General features: G+C 37.1%; 1 protein-coding gene across 1 annotated transcript; it reads left to right on the plus strand.

Annotated features, from left to right (window-relative positions):
* The first annotated feature begins 4668 nt into the window (after window positions 1-4668).
* Window positions 4669-14898, plus strand: CD8A (CD8 subunit alpha). Its single transcript, XM_063301974.1, has 6 exons — window positions 4669-4839; window positions 10175-10519; window positions 11890-11994; window positions 13187-13303; window positions 13994-14030; window positions 14548-14898. The coding sequence occupies exons 1-6, from the start codon at window positions 4794-4796 to the stop codon at window positions 14600-14602; spliced, it is 705 nt and encodes a 234-aa protein (XP_063158044.1). The 5' UTR covers window positions 4669-4793; the 3' UTR covers window positions 14603-14898.
* Window positions 14899-15440: the final 542 nt, after the last annotated feature.

Raw genomic sequence — 15440 nt, forward strand, 5'->3', positions numbered from 1 at the left:
TTTTTTTTTAATACCTGGGCCCTTTATTTCCTAATACAACAGCAGCATCCAAAGTATGTGTGTGTTAATGACTCTGTGTGTGTGTCTATTCACACACAGCTATTTTCATGATGATATTACATTTTTTTAAATGTTGAAGTGTTTATTGCAACTGACATATATTACAACAAATGGGAATCCCAGAAGTTCTCATTGACCACAAGAAAAACGTATATGCAGGTCAGAAAAGTGAAACAATGAAAATGCATATGTTATGCATGGGCAAAAGGCCACCCCTTATTTTGTGCACATTTAAACTACACAGAAATGCATCATCAAAACCAGTTACCTAGATCCATTTACCATAGATACCAAGGTCTGGTATGTATATTCTAACTGCAGTTATTTGAAACCACAAATAACAAGACTGTGGGCCACCTGTATACAATCTAAAATAATACCAAAACAATTGATTAAAAGATCTTGAATCTGTATCTGTATCCCAACTAGATAGTGCAGCAATTGTATGCTTAATTTGGTTGACGCTAACAGACAATAAGTTACTATTTTTTTCTGCCTTTTCCCAATATCCCAGCCTGATGCAATGCAATAAATACTCTGTATTGGAAGTAAAAGCCTATTAAGTTCATATTTAGCAGAAACTAACATCTTTATCAAGAAATTAATGGAATGCATAGTTAATAATTCTTTAACTTTCTCCTCTAAAAATTAACTTCAGTCAATATTTGTTCTTTTTATGAGAAATGTATGTGATAATTAATGCTTTATATTATCCTGTGCAAGTCCCTGTTAATTGGAAAAAATCTGCCATCTCCTGTTTCATCTGCTTAATAAAATCTTTATCTTTTAGCAGATATGCACTGAAGAACCATTTAAAAACTTATTTAAATTTTTGATAAAATATTATTGAAAAAAGCAAGACATGTCACAGGAACATGATATGAAATTGTAGTATCTCTTGACATGTTTTAATTTAGAGATCAAAGATTGAGATATTGGTAAATATTCTAGCCAAAAGCTGTTCCTGTCTATGGAAGAAAGAAAATATAATTCCAATTGAGAAGGGTTAAGAAATACCAAAAATCTTCTAAATTAAATTTGGATATGTAATCTTATAAAATATTACAAATCCAAGAATGTAATTTGAGTGATGGAATCTAAAAAGGATCAAGAGTTGATTCAGATCATTTCCCTATACTATGGCACACCAATGTAGTATACAGGTGTTGAAAACAATTGTGTTTTGGCTGGAGAATCTGTAGTTTGATTCACAAATTCAGGAGTACTAAATGCTAGCAATGACTGTGACAGTATTAAAAAGTGACCTTCTCCATCTGATATTTCTTCTTCAGCAGTTTATCAAATCTAGCATTTTTTGAATTACCACCTTACATTATCCTGTAAAAGCTGTTTATGCACCATAGGAGTCTCCTGCAAAAAATCAATTTTCAGTTCCCAGATTTTTAACTCAGCTACCTTTGTCTGGAGACCTGAACTCTTTTAACATGCCATGATAAAAGGGAAATTGCTATTAGGTATTTTTAAAAAGTGACAAGAAAAAATGGTATATGCCAGACTCATCCATGCTTTATCTGAGAAAAAAAATAAAATGATTTTTAAAAAGAATAGTGATTTTTTTAAAAAGTATAAACCCAGATTGGCACTAGTCAGACATTATACAACACTTCCTTGCACAAATTAATCAATTTTTTGTTTATATTACCTGAACCCATGGTTTCTCAACCAGGGTTCCACGGAACCCTAGGGTTCTGCGAGAGGTCACTAAGGGTTCCCTGGGAGAACACAATTTATTTAAAAAATTGTTTCAAATTTGGGCAACTTCACATTAAAGAGGTAAGTTTCATTCTTTATTTTTAGTTTAAGAACACTGTTAGTGCATACATACAGGCCTACACATGAAACAAATATATTAATTTTCTAACTTCTTGCCTATATTTGAGCCTGAATGTGCAGGGGTTCCCCAAGGCCTGAAAAATATTTCAAGGGTTCCTCCAGGGTCAAAAGGTTGAGAAAGGCTGCCTGAACCAATGGGAGGGAAAAGGGAGAAAGTTCTTCAGGTTAATCTATTAAAATATATCAAACTTAAGTGAAAGCAAATTTATAGGGAGTCCAAAAAGGAAAAGCCAAGGCTAAGACGTAGAAAGGGGGGAAGAGAAGAAAAAAAGGAGGACAGAGCCAGCTGTAAAACAAACTAAAATTTGTAACTATTCCCAGTAGCCAAGAACATACAGATATAAAAAGCAAATGTGTAATTAAGAGCCAGAGGTAAAGAAATGTCCACAAGTAAACTTAATAGCAAAACCTGAGAAAATAAAAGACAACCCTTCCCCTTCCAAAGTAAACTACAGAGGAAATATGTTCTTCAGCCTTCACATGTCAATTTCAAACCAAAACAACTGTTAACCTGATTAAATATTAAGATTCTTCTCTCAAGCAATATATCTTGTGATATTAAACCTGAGGTGGTCTAAAAGTTTAGAATGAAATTTTAGTCATCTCAGCCTTTGCTCCATCTCTGACCCTCCACCTTCACTTTAGGAGGTAGCGTGGAAGTTCCAAACGGGTGTTCAAGGTCAGTAACTCAAGAGAGCAAACTGAAACATCATCCGGATACAATGGAAGTTGTGCTGATGAAGGAGCTTCCACGGATTTGGAGTTAGGCATCATATTAGTACAGATATAGAGGAGAAATTTTAGAGACACCTGGTTTCTCCTTTTTCCAAAAGTGTTTATTTCATCCCATTTCTGCATCAGTTTGCAATTTTTAAAACACCTAGAGTTATTAAAACAGCTAGAGTTTTCCTTATGTAAACATCTTTGCATCCATGCTCCCCAAGTGATTTTCACAAATGTTTTCTCTAATATTACATTATTTTCAGTTACGTGCATGCCTTTCAATCTGCTTACACCTAATGTATTATTTTTGTGCGTGCTCTCTGATTGGAGAACTACATCACAAACAAAATGGAAAAAACCAATTTCAGTTATTATGAAGCCACTTGCTAAATTTAATAATAGTAAAGTTATGGCAAAGTATCTTTCTTGTGACTAGAAGCACAACTTCTTCACCAAGGCTTGAAGAGAGATGTAGAAAATGCCAAGAACTAAAACTGAGATTGTGAGACATATCTTTGGTGAAGTATGCAGCATGGGGTTTCCTATGTGTACTACATACTACACATACTACATACTGGAATGCTTTTCTGCTGGCCTGGATACAGCAAGCTCAATATAGTCCAGGAGAGCTTTTCCCCCAGTACCTTACCAAGTACCAAGATAATAAAGTATGCCTATATAAAACAGCCTCTGCTAGAGTTGATGCCAAACTGGCATTGCTGAAGTGGCTGACTATTCCCTGGCAGACTATTTTGGGTGGCAGTGGAATCATGAAGAGAAATGTCTGAAAACGTCTGAAGCTGAAGCTGAGGGTAGTGCCTGGATGGGAAACCATCTCAAACTGAAGCTGAGGGTAGTGCCTGGATGGGAAACCATATTGTCACAAAGCTTTGCAAAGAGAACTAACAGTGATTTTAGTGACCAAATGTGCAGTTCTGTACTATTTTCTAGGAAATTATCAGTCTCAAAACAGTAACATTTCCCTAACTACTATATTTATATCACTTCTTTAGCATAGAAAATGATTCATTTAATACCCTGTACTCATAACTATTTTCTTTGGATCCACCACTGTCCCCTCATTTTTAGGAGTTTATTTGTCCCGGGGAGCAAATATTCTTTCTAATTACACTTAAGCTCTTTGTTCTATCAGCAATGGTTCTCTCTGTCCAAGACTGTAGGAGCCCCTCTTCTGCTACTTTTCTTGTTCCTTTCAGTGCCAAATAAAAGTATTTCCCAATTCTTCCATCATATCCTAAGCAGTCTTCTAGGATCAATGAAGCTTAAGCAGTATGAAATTTAATGCTCTATTACAATGAAAAGTTTGCTCACTGAAAAGCTAAAGAATGATTCATCATCATCATCATCATCCCAGTTATCCCAACTTAATTTCAACTGGAATTTTAATTATAGAAAGAAATAAGCCTACCTGGACTCCTTCAAAATAACATCATATGCAGAAAATAAATAAAAATAATACTGGAAGATTAGATTAGATTAGATTAGATTAGATTAGATTAGATTAGATTAGATTAGGTTAGGTTAGATTAGATTAGGTTAGATTAGGTTAGATTAGATTAGGTTAGGATTAGATTGTAATGCCTCCCATTTCCAGCAATTGACATTTGTTCAGATATCCAAACAACATACCATTTGGAGACCCTGTGCATTTTGAGGAGTATTTTTGTTAGATAATCGAGATCAAAGTTGGACATCTTTGGAGCTGTCAGAGTAGGGTTGTTCTATGATGATTCTAATGTTGGTTTAACCTCATTATTACAGCTGAATGTGTATATAAGTCATGCAGAGCTGCTATCAAAAAGTATATGGGAGTTTCTGGGACAGTTGCAGGAGGCTAAGCTAAATTTATGGACCATTAATTTTGCATACCTCCTCCTTTTTAACTGTTTTCTGTTTTGTTTATGGCCTGAATAAGCAGACTAGCTGGCTGCCTTCAATTTTACATAAAAATCCACCAGATGCCCCTTCAGGTTATTCATGTTAAATTCTGCTCATTGAAAAGCTCAAAGCTCTTCTGAGAGGGAGGGAAAGTAGCTGACATCATATCCTCTTCCACTAGCAGGGACCTATTTCATCCATCAAACTAGATACAATTCTCCTGTGCCTTTCCTAAAGAGAGATTGCGAAAAGAGAAAATGGCCAGAATTTTCTCTCTCCTATGGCTCCTTGGTCTGATTTTAGGTGAGTATAATGCTACTACTTGGGGTGGATGGTGGGTGGAATCCTTAAATAAGCAGTAATTGAAAAACTTTAAAAAATATTTTGGATATGATACAAGGCTCCAGTGGATCTCTAAAGACATGTAAATTTATTTTCTTTGAAAGTCAGAATCCAAGGCTTATAACAAAAATAAGTCCAGCCCAACTCCTACTGTTGTAGTTGTGAGGAAAAAATGAAGGGGAATCCATAGATAAGCCAAAGGTGGGATGAATGAATGAATGAATATCTTTATTACAGTCTTTGACCAGCCTCTACAATAAAAGAACATAGTTTAATCTAACAATTCATTGTCAGGGAAAAGAAAAACAATAGAACAGTGAAACAGTGAAACAATATGTCTAATTAGAGGTTTTGAGGAATTGTATAACTTGATAAAAATATCAAAGGTGGGATATCTAATCTAACTTGTTATTACTGTTATGTTGTTGTTATCTCTACAAGTCTGATATTTTTACAATAATTACCATGTGGGATGCTTGAATAAAGGTGAGGAGGCTACTACTGAGAAAAAAAGATGGATAGATAATAGAAGTAGAAAACAGATTTAGTATCTGAGAAAAATAAATCATTAGTTTACATACATGCATACCTACATACTTATCACACTATTCCTTTTCAGGATAAGAAATATTGATAGATAGAAATAATATGTTAAAAAAATTAAATGCATGAGATAACAAAAAGGAAACGAAACAGCTAAATAAAGTTTGCACAAAACTACTTACTATTCCTCTCCATACCTATCTGTTCCTGGAAGACCATCTTTGCTTTTACGATGTCCACGCACTGCTTCATACACTGCCTCTTGTTCTTTAAAGTTCTCATCTCTTTCTTTTCCAGGAGTTCATGAGTTCCATCCAACCACAAATTTCTTGGTCTTCCCCTTCTTCTAACACATTCACTCATTGTTCCTTCCTTCCTTCCTTCCTTCCTTCCTTCCTTCCTTCAAATATTTGCTTTGCAATTCAGTCCTCGTTCATTCTTTCACTTACTTGAACATATTCGTTCCTTCCAACAGACCATATAATACCCATTACTTTTCTACCAACATTTGCATGGCTGCAAACATTCTATAAATTAATTACAATTAAGATCAACAAATTAATCTACTTGCTTATTTTTTCCATTTACATATATAAAACCCATGATCAAATACACCTACTTTGATCTTTGATACAGTAATTTTCTGATCCATATACCTCCTTGCATCATACAAGCTAACTTTTACTACGATCCTCTGCATACGAAAGTACATATACTTTCACATCTCCAATCAACATACCTCTAATGTCATCACATTTTTCCATAAATACATTAAACTACCAAAAGAATTGGTTTCTGTTTTTCCAACCATAAATATAGCTTTTTTCTTTCTTCCTAGCATTTTTCCCACATGTTCAGGGTCTTACTCTGAAAATTCAAAATCTGATATCAATTATCTGCATCTTTGCCATATGAACAGTTTATTAAGGAAACAGACAGTAGTTTTTAAGGAATTGTTGAAAATGTATCTATTATAACACTGGTATTAATTGTCTTGGAAGTATACGGTCAACACAAGAAGTTTCAGCACAAATATATGGAAAGCTGGAGTTTTGCTTAAAGGGATTCATCTCTCTGGATAAAAAAATATTCAGTCCTGGTTCTGGCATAATTTTATTTTAAAAGAAACCTTAAAACAAAATTGACACTGTAACACAGCATTCTCACAGAGAAAATCTACCTATGTGGTCACTAGGAGTCAAAAACAATGGCACATAATCAATCAAGCGTAGAGTTCAGTGTAAGAAAATTGGAGTGTTTCAGCACACTGAGCTCTGTGCACAATTATGATCAGTGAATTCAATGTAATTCTTCCAAAAATGGTATGTCTATTTACTTTAATAGAAAGGGGGGGAAAGTATTAGGATATTCAAAATATTTTAGGTGCTGAAGTACTACAATATTTAGTTGAATCATTTAAAGGGTGTAAAAGAAAATTGACTGAATTGAAGCTAAGCGGTACGAATGAGAATAGACAAAAGAAAGATTTTCCACCCATCATTAAACTATGGTATTTCCCACTGTAAGACATGGTGTTGGCCACAAAAATCAGATAGCTTTAAGATGGAATAAGACAAATTCAGGGAGTTAATTAGTCACAACCAATGGCTACTATTGCGGATGGCAACATACATCTCCAAACCAGAGATGACATGCTTTCAAATGTCTGTTTCTCAGCAAAATGAGGGGGAGAGTTCTCATCATGCCCCACTTGCAAACTTCCCAGAATCATCTGCTTAGCTCCTCTGGAAATAAGATCGCTGAACTAAGAGGCCTTTGATCTCATCCAGCAGAGCAATCTTTCCTTGTTGTAACAAATGAACGCTGATTGCCTGACTGCTTGATTGATGCTTCTAGGAAGTCCAGCATGACTTGTAAAGAGCACTGAACCTGTCACTTTCTCAGGGTTTCTCATTTTTTTCATTTGTAAGTTCAGTTCACTCCATTCCTGTACTAGCTTGAGATGTTTTTTTAAAAAATTGCATTAAAATCTACATGTATTTTGCTGCACATTTTCCCACCCATATGCATTTTTGTTTGCAATTTTACTTAATGAGTACATGTTCTCTTATTTTTCCTGAATATATACTTTATTCATTTCAACGTGAGGGAATTGTTTCCAAGAACTGTATATTAGTATGGGTGGGCTCTCTCACACACACTGTCTCCCATTCTCCACACAAACACACAAAGTACACTGAACATTTCAGAGAAATACTACTATCAAAGGAGCTTGGCCTCAGTTCCTGCATGTCCATTCAGATGTGAACTAAATCAATTTCTCCCCATCTCTAGTGACCATGATCTCCTAAACTCTCACATACTCCTCTGCCTGGTGAAAAACAGCAACAGCCCAGCTCCTGCCCTCATCCTTCAGTGGAATGGTGTGGTAACGGATGGCCACCTGCAGTGCAGCTGCTGCTGCAGCTGTTTCCCACAGCCCTCCTTCATAAGGGTGTACATCAACCTTACAGAGAGAGGGTAAACCATAGCCCCATAAGGAACTCACAAGCTCTGTTTTGTTGAGGCTAAGATTTTGGGAGGCATATTTGTTGGTATATAGAACCAGTTTGCTGTAACGGTTAAGGCACCGGGCTAGAAACCAGGAGACCGTGAGTTCTAGTCCCGCCCAAAGGGAAAGATAATGTAACATTTTCTGATTAACCAAATATATAATTTTCTCAAAAATTGCTAAGTCACACATCTCTGAAATCCAGTCCTTTATATCTGGAATTATACTATTTTTCCATCTTCTAAAGCTTATTCTTTTCTTTTCTTTTTTTGCTATTATTAGAGCACAAAAAACCCATCTTTGTTCTGAATGTGTTAAATTCCAAGTAATCAGTATATAATTCAGTACAATATACATGTCTTTAAGAACCAGAGTTTTCTCAATAATTCTGTCAATAACATTACTCCAAAGGGGGTGTAAGGAGGAATATGGCCATAACATATGAATTAGTGCCTCAAATTTCTTGCAGCACCAACAGAAATAATCATTAGTCTATCCTTTACAAAACATTCTAGATGGTGTCCAACAGATACAAAAAAACTATCTTTTGATGGATTAATTTCAACTTTAAGTCACAGAACATAAACTTAGTATTCTTCAGAACTTGAGTCCGTTGGTTGAAAAAAACTGGAGTTTCCCATTCTTGATTCCAAGCTTCTTGTATATTTGTTATAGATATTTTAAATAGTTTCTTTAGCTTTTAACAGGAAAAAAAGTAAGTTTGGATTCTGACACTGAATTCTTCAACATTAATAACATATCAGGTATTTTGTAAGCTGCTAAAGCATCAGATCCATACTGAGCTCTCAAGACATGCTTTAACTGGATTTACCTCCACTTTTGAGTTGATGGAAAGAAAATTCTGTCTGCAATTGCTGAAAAGATTTAAAGTAATCATTAAACAGTAATTGATCTAGTGTAATGATGCCCTTTTGTGCCCATTCTTTCCAGCAAAATGTTTTACTATTGATTTTAAGAGTAGAGTTATGCCAGAGAGTTAAACGTTCATGTGATTCCATATCAAAACTAAGCTTATCACCTAATGGCGCAAATACATCGTACCTCTAACAAAGCTGGAAACACTAAATTAGTCCTAATAAACTTTGTACCTAACAACTGCCAAGATTTAAATGGTCAAGTACAATAACGTTCCAATTTAGCCCATAGTGGCATTTTGTAAAAAAAAAAAAAACCTTTTCATTCCTATAAAATAATGATACTAAAATGTAAGGCCAGTGACATTTCCGAAAATCTGGAAGATTAAAACTGCCGTCTGTCATAGACAAACATAATTTAGAAAGAGAGATTCTAGGTGTTTTACATTCCCAATTGAATTTTCTCAAACCTATCAATTTGATCAAAATATTTTTTAGAATAAGCATAGGTATCACTCTTAAAACATATACAAGTTTGCGAGTTATATTCATTTTAATTCATTTATTTTACCCCACCAAGTCAAAGGTATCTTATATCATCTGTCAAAATCTAATGTAATTTGTTCCAGCACAGTAGACATATTAACTTGGACAAATTTTGAAATTTATTTAGGAATGTAAAGCCCTAAATATTTAATAAAATTGGTAGAGACCACAAATCCCATCTGTGTCCACCATTCTAGTGAGAAATCCAACCCTAATTAGATTTACCCCAATTGATCTTACATCCAGAATATAAGCCATGTGACTGATTTTTACTCATTAGGGCTGGTAACAAAAAAGTATAATTACTAAGGATAACCAACATAAGGAAAATTTGTATTCAAAAGAATCAACCTTTATCCCTTATATCAAAATCTAATTTGTATTGCTAACAATTCTAAGACAAAATCTAAAAGCTTCCCAATGTGTTTTATTGCCTCTGCATCTTGTTGCTTTTAGCCCATGCTATTTATTTCTTTTTTAAAAATTAGATTTATATCCTGCCTTTCCTCCAAAAGCGAAAGGTAGCACACTGCATTCCTTCCTTCTATTTTTCCCACCACCAGGTTGCTGTAGGCTAGGCGGGGCAGAGTATGTTATTCCGTGACTGACCGAAACCACCCACTCAGTACCCATGGCTGAGGATGGTCTGGAACCTGGGTTTCTCCATTCTTAGATCCACACTCATCTCAGACCTAATTAGTACCTTTTTCTTAAGTTCATAGCCAAAAACAGTTCAGCCCAATCCAGCTGATCAGAATATGATTCTAATTCTTGGGCTGCAATCAGTCAGTGAGCAGCTGAACTTTTCTCCTCTCTCTAGGCTGCTGCAGGTCCCAGACAGAAAGAATAGAAATCAAGATGATCAGCAATCTTCCTAAAGCTTTTGGAGCCAAAGTGGAATTCAAGTGTGAGACTAACCACATGGATGTCGGAGTGTTCTGGGTTCTTCAGAAATCGGATGGTATACACCACTTCATCTCACATGTTACATCAAGATCTAAAGAGATAGCAGGTACCCTCACAGGCTACAAGGCTTCAAAAACTGGCAGCTTTTACCAGCTAACTATTGCCAGCTTTGAGGAAAATCATGAGGCTACCTATTACTGTGTGCGCCATCGCAATCAGAAACTGATTTTTAGCTTGGGCATCACAGTCCATCTGCCGGGTAAGTTTCATCATAAGCTTTTAAATCCCCCATGAATATGTTCCCTGCCAGATCAGTTTCTGCTCTTCTCTTCTTTCTTGTGGTTTTGTCACACATATGGAGAAGGTAGGATTTTCTATTTTTCTCAGGATTGGGGAAGGGGGGGAGTTTTGGAAGTATTTTTTTCCTTTTAACTGTATTAAATCTATTTTAGGACCTATTTCAGGAACTACTTCTATTACCAATAAAAGATAGGCTTAGTTAAAGAGGGAGCCAGTACAAGTCTCACTTTTTTCATGCATTCGTTTATTTCATTCATCAATGTTCAAGCAGTAATACTTTCTCTGCGGAGCGAAATTGAAATGTGAAGCCAGTATAATTGATTTTCTGCACTCTAGAAACTTCTGAAGATTAAGTTTGGGGCTGGGGTGGGAGAAGGTCCAAGCTGGACTGTTACCTTTCTCATCTCAGGTATTAACTGTAATGGTTGCCTATTCTAAAACACTCTCAGACTCATGAGCAGGAATTCAAAGATATCTGATTTATTAAAGAATAGTATGAGGGACGTGGTGGCGCTGCGGGTTAAACCGCTGAGCTGTCGATCGGAAGGTCGGCGGTTCGAAACCGCGCGGCGGGGTGAGCTCCCATTGCTCGTCCCAGCTCCTGCACACCAAGCAGTTCGAAAACATGCAAATGTGAGTAGATTAATTGGTACCGCTTCGGCAGGAAGGTAACGGCATTCCGTGAGTCATGCTGGCCACATGACCCGGAAGTGTCTATGACAACGCCGGCTCCAAGGCTTTGAAACGGAGATGAGCACCGCCCCCTAGAGTCGGACACGACTGGACTTTACGTCAAGGGAAACCTTTACCTTTACCTTAAAGAATAGTATGCAGGATCACAGAGAAAGCTGAGAATGATAAAAGTGCACCAAATGCAAACTAAAAACCCTCGGTACAAACGAGATCCCTCCCCCCATAGAATCTTCCCAGGCTCACAATCCCAGGTGCTCCTAACGGCTTCTGATGGTCTGCGGGAAAAGTCCTTGAACAGAGAACATAACCCAAACACATTCCATTGTAATGAGCATAGATACAGAGCTTGGCACAAGGTTTCACAGCAGCTCCCTCCCATACAGAAACACGTGTCAGCTCCATGGCATGTGAAACGTTACAATGTATACTGTACAGTGAAACAGTGAACATGACATTAACCAGGAGAGAATTGCTCAGCTTATGTGCATTATTTTCCTTTCTCATACCTGATTATGATTATGGAGTCACTGAGGACTATGGAGGGGGAACCTTGCTATAAGCCCTCCAGCCCTCTAGCCATTAGCCATTAGCCAAGAAAACAGAAGAAAAACAATTTCATATCTATCTTGTTTACAGTGAAAACTACCACCCCGCTTCCTACCATCGCACAGAAAAATTTATTCAGCACCAAAGGGCTGGTAAAAGAAGAAGCTATGAAATCTCCGAATTCTACAATCTTAGGTATGTTTCTTCAACCTACTTACAAATTAGAGGACAAAACTGAAAGATATACAAAAATATTGCCATGTCACTTTAAACCCTGAGTATAACATAAAAGTGTGTCATGCTGCAAACAACCCAAACCTTTGATTTCCATAAGGAGAAAACATGAGAAATCAGTTCAACAAGTCAAGACGTGCTTATTTAATATACCCCTGCAACAAATTACAGAGGAATTTTGCTGTGGTGCTTCAAGGCATCCTCCTATCATTCCACACCAGAGGCAATGTTTTTTCACATGAGCATTTCACACATCCATCCAAATGGAAGTTCCACACTCATTCCAAGGTATTGTGAGAACCATCTCTGGTTATGACTGAACATCCCCTGAGCATCCCAATGCTGCTACTCTGCCTTTCTCCCTCCTGTGAATCTCTTCTCCGATGGAGTGGACAATGACAGGGGAAGGGCTCTTTGAGCCGGAGTGGAATAAGGCAAGTCAGTTGCAACAAACCGTGCAAACGAAAGCCAGGAGGATGAGGCAGTGCTCATCAGGTGGGTGTGGAGGTTTTAACCTGGAGAAAAAAAATAAAGTATTAATAAATTGCTTCTCCAAAGCTCCCAGTAATCATGGGCACTGTGGCTACTTGAAGATCCCAGCCACTATTGCTGTTCAGCTAAAGCACTACAGAACTCATAATACCATTTCAACAGAACAGGAGTAGAACGTATAACTTCACAACAGGGCCAGATTATTAACTTCCCTTTTTAAGTATATGAACTGTTATAACTAAAGGCGATGAAATATAGTGGGGAAACGGTGGAATTCAAGGATCTGTGCCATATTAATGATGCCCTTGTGAGTGTGGAAGGGGAAGTCCAATGGAGCAGGGCTCTGCAATGGTTGCACCCCATCTTCCTCTCTCTCCTTCAGAGATCCTCCCCACAGAACAGTTGGTGATCATCAACCTGAGGAGGAAAGAGGAGCATTTCCCCCTAAACAAACAAAAGCAATACTGAAAATTACAAAAAGTGCCATATTTTTCCACTATGTTTCTAGGCTGGCAGTCAACAATGTTGCTCTTCTGATGCAAGTTATGCCACACAAATATGAAACACATTGTAGCAGAACAAATAAACTTCTTTAAATAATGAGAAAACTAGAGGGATAACATTTGTGAAAGTGTTGCTCTTCCTTTTTTTTATATTTCAGCAAAGACAAATCCAGAAAGTATAATGTTCTCCTGTGAGCTTTATATCTGGGTTCCCTTAGCTGGTGTTTCTCTCCTTCTGCTGATATCCTTGGTAATTGTCATATCAGTGTGCTGTGGTAAGAAAATTTCCTTTAAACTTCGTTTGATGGTACAACTGTTGATGGTTACTAAGAGATTAGCTTAAAATTAGATGTATAGCAGTTCGAAAACATGCAAATGTGAGTAGATCAATAAGTACCGCTTCGGCGGGAAGGTAACAGCGTTCCGTGTCATCATGCTGGCCACAAGACCCGGAAGTGTCCTATGGACAACGCCGGCTCCAAGGCTTAGAAACGGAGATAAGCACCGCCCCCTAGAGTCGGATTCGACTGGACTTTACGTCAAGGGAAACCTTTACCTTTACCATATCTACTCATGCAAAGATGATGCCCATTATAGCATCTCACTTCACATTTCTGGAGTGATTATGAATATTCATTCACATAATGAACTGGTTCACTTGATGCATATAGCCATTCCAGAACTGGGAAACATTTCTGGTGGAAATTTGAAACCACTCTGCAGTTCATGTGTCCATATGCAAGAAGAAAATGATAGCTAGCTAGCTAAGGAGGGAGGGAGAGAGAGAGAGAGAGAGAGAGAGAGGCCTACTTCCTAATGGCACTGATGCATGTGTGTGCATGTTGTTCCTGAAATAGGTCCTAAATATATCCATTATGAAGTTGGGTAATATATGAAGGATGAAAGAATAGCAAAACAATGCAATACCTTGTTTATTAAAATGTATATTTTTCTTCCTACAAAAGGTCAAAGGAGAAGCAGAAGAACATGCAAATGTATACGGTGAGTTTTTCATTATGCTGCCCTGTGCCCCATTCTATATGCTTAAGTTCCACTTGCTAGAATGGAATAGAAACATGCTATCATTCTCCATGTTGTTTTTTAAAGCTCAATATTTAATTGCAGAATTAGGTTAACATTTGACAGACAGGAGCAGCCCAGAGATTGAACCCATATATGAAAAAAGTAATGAGTTTGGCAGGATGCAAACTGGATAGTTGGCTTTCTGGCATAGATACGTTCACCAGGTCTGGGCTGCAAATATCCAGGTGATTGCAAAGAGTTACAATTTTCTGTATTCCATTTGCTGCTATCTAGTGTCTCTTCAGATTTTTGTAGCCTAGATGTAGTATCCCTATTAAATACATGTTTTGTGATTGACCATACCCACAGTGAACCAGCAGTCCACCAAGCAGTATCCCTTTTGTGAGGATTTTCAAAATTAAAATGTGCCCATTGTTCCAAAAGGATTGGCCACTTTGGTATAGCATGTCTTTCAAGCTCTGTCTCTTCTTTTTAGGCCAACCAATGGAACCAATGGAACACACACTAAACCACTCCAGGGCAATAAGTAGGACTTGCAACTGGATTTCTCCATGCACTCTTGCTGTGTTGTATAAATCCAGCATCATCAACAGAGAGATTCCAATATGCTTGTAATAGTTCTCTGTTCATATATCAAGGACGAATGTCTTAGATCAGATCTTTGAAATTATATGCTGTAGAAATTTATTCCCCAGTTGCTGTAAGTTGTATTCATTTACTCAGCAAACAGTTTCTCTGTAAATTATCATGAGATGAATTTGCTCCTGCAGCTGACCACACTGATGCATTATGAAAATAAAGTTAATAATTTAGTTTTAAAACAACACTTTCAAAATCTGTAATACATATTAATCTTACAGTGTTTGTGGTTACAATTATGATAGAAAAACTACAAATTCAAGGAACATTCAATGGCATTTGTTCTCTGGGTAGCCAGGCAGAAGGGAAGGGAAGGGCTACACCGGCTTCTTGTCTTCCCATATACACCAAGGTACATACGCATATCGGTGTTGCTGCAGTTCTCTCCTCTCCTTCCACCCTAGCAAATTTAATGTTTAGTAACCTGGGTGGATGGGTGAAGGGATGCAAGCATGTATATACCAGGAAAAAGTTACATCCAAAATCTCTGAAATAGCCTGGAGAAGGACTGAAGAGAGAAGTTTTACCGCTAGTCAGTGTCAGAAAATAATTGATCCTAGCTTAAGAAGGATTAGAGTATACTGACGCCTTTCTCTAAATTTAGTTCATAGCATCTCAGGGTAGGACTGGGGAAGACCTTGTCTGAAACTTCAAAACCAGATAGAATAGTGATTTGACCCAGTATACAGTTGCCTTTTTTGAATCTACTATTGAAAAAATCACAGTCAT

This window comes from Candoia aspera, chromosome 4 (assembly GCF_035149785.1).
Source record: "Candoia aspera isolate rCanAsp1 chromosome 4, rCanAsp1.hap2, whole genome shotgun sequence".
Classification (NCBI taxonomy): Eukaryota; Metazoa; Chordata; class Lepidosauria; order Squamata; family Boidae; genus Candoia; species Candoia aspera.

Coding starts and splice junctions, on each gene's coding strand:
- CD8A (XM_063301974.1), top strand. CDS start 4,794: ATGGCCAGAATTTTCTCTCTCCTATGGCTCCTTGGTCTGATTTTAG. Junction 4,840..10,174: donor GCTCCTTGGTCTGATTTTAG/GTGAGTATAATG, acceptor TCCTCTCTCTAG/GCTGCTGCAGGTCCCAGACA. Junction 14,031..14,547: donor AGAACATGCAAATGTATACG/GTGAGTTTTTCA, acceptor TCTTCTTTTTAG/GCCAACCAATGGAACCAATG.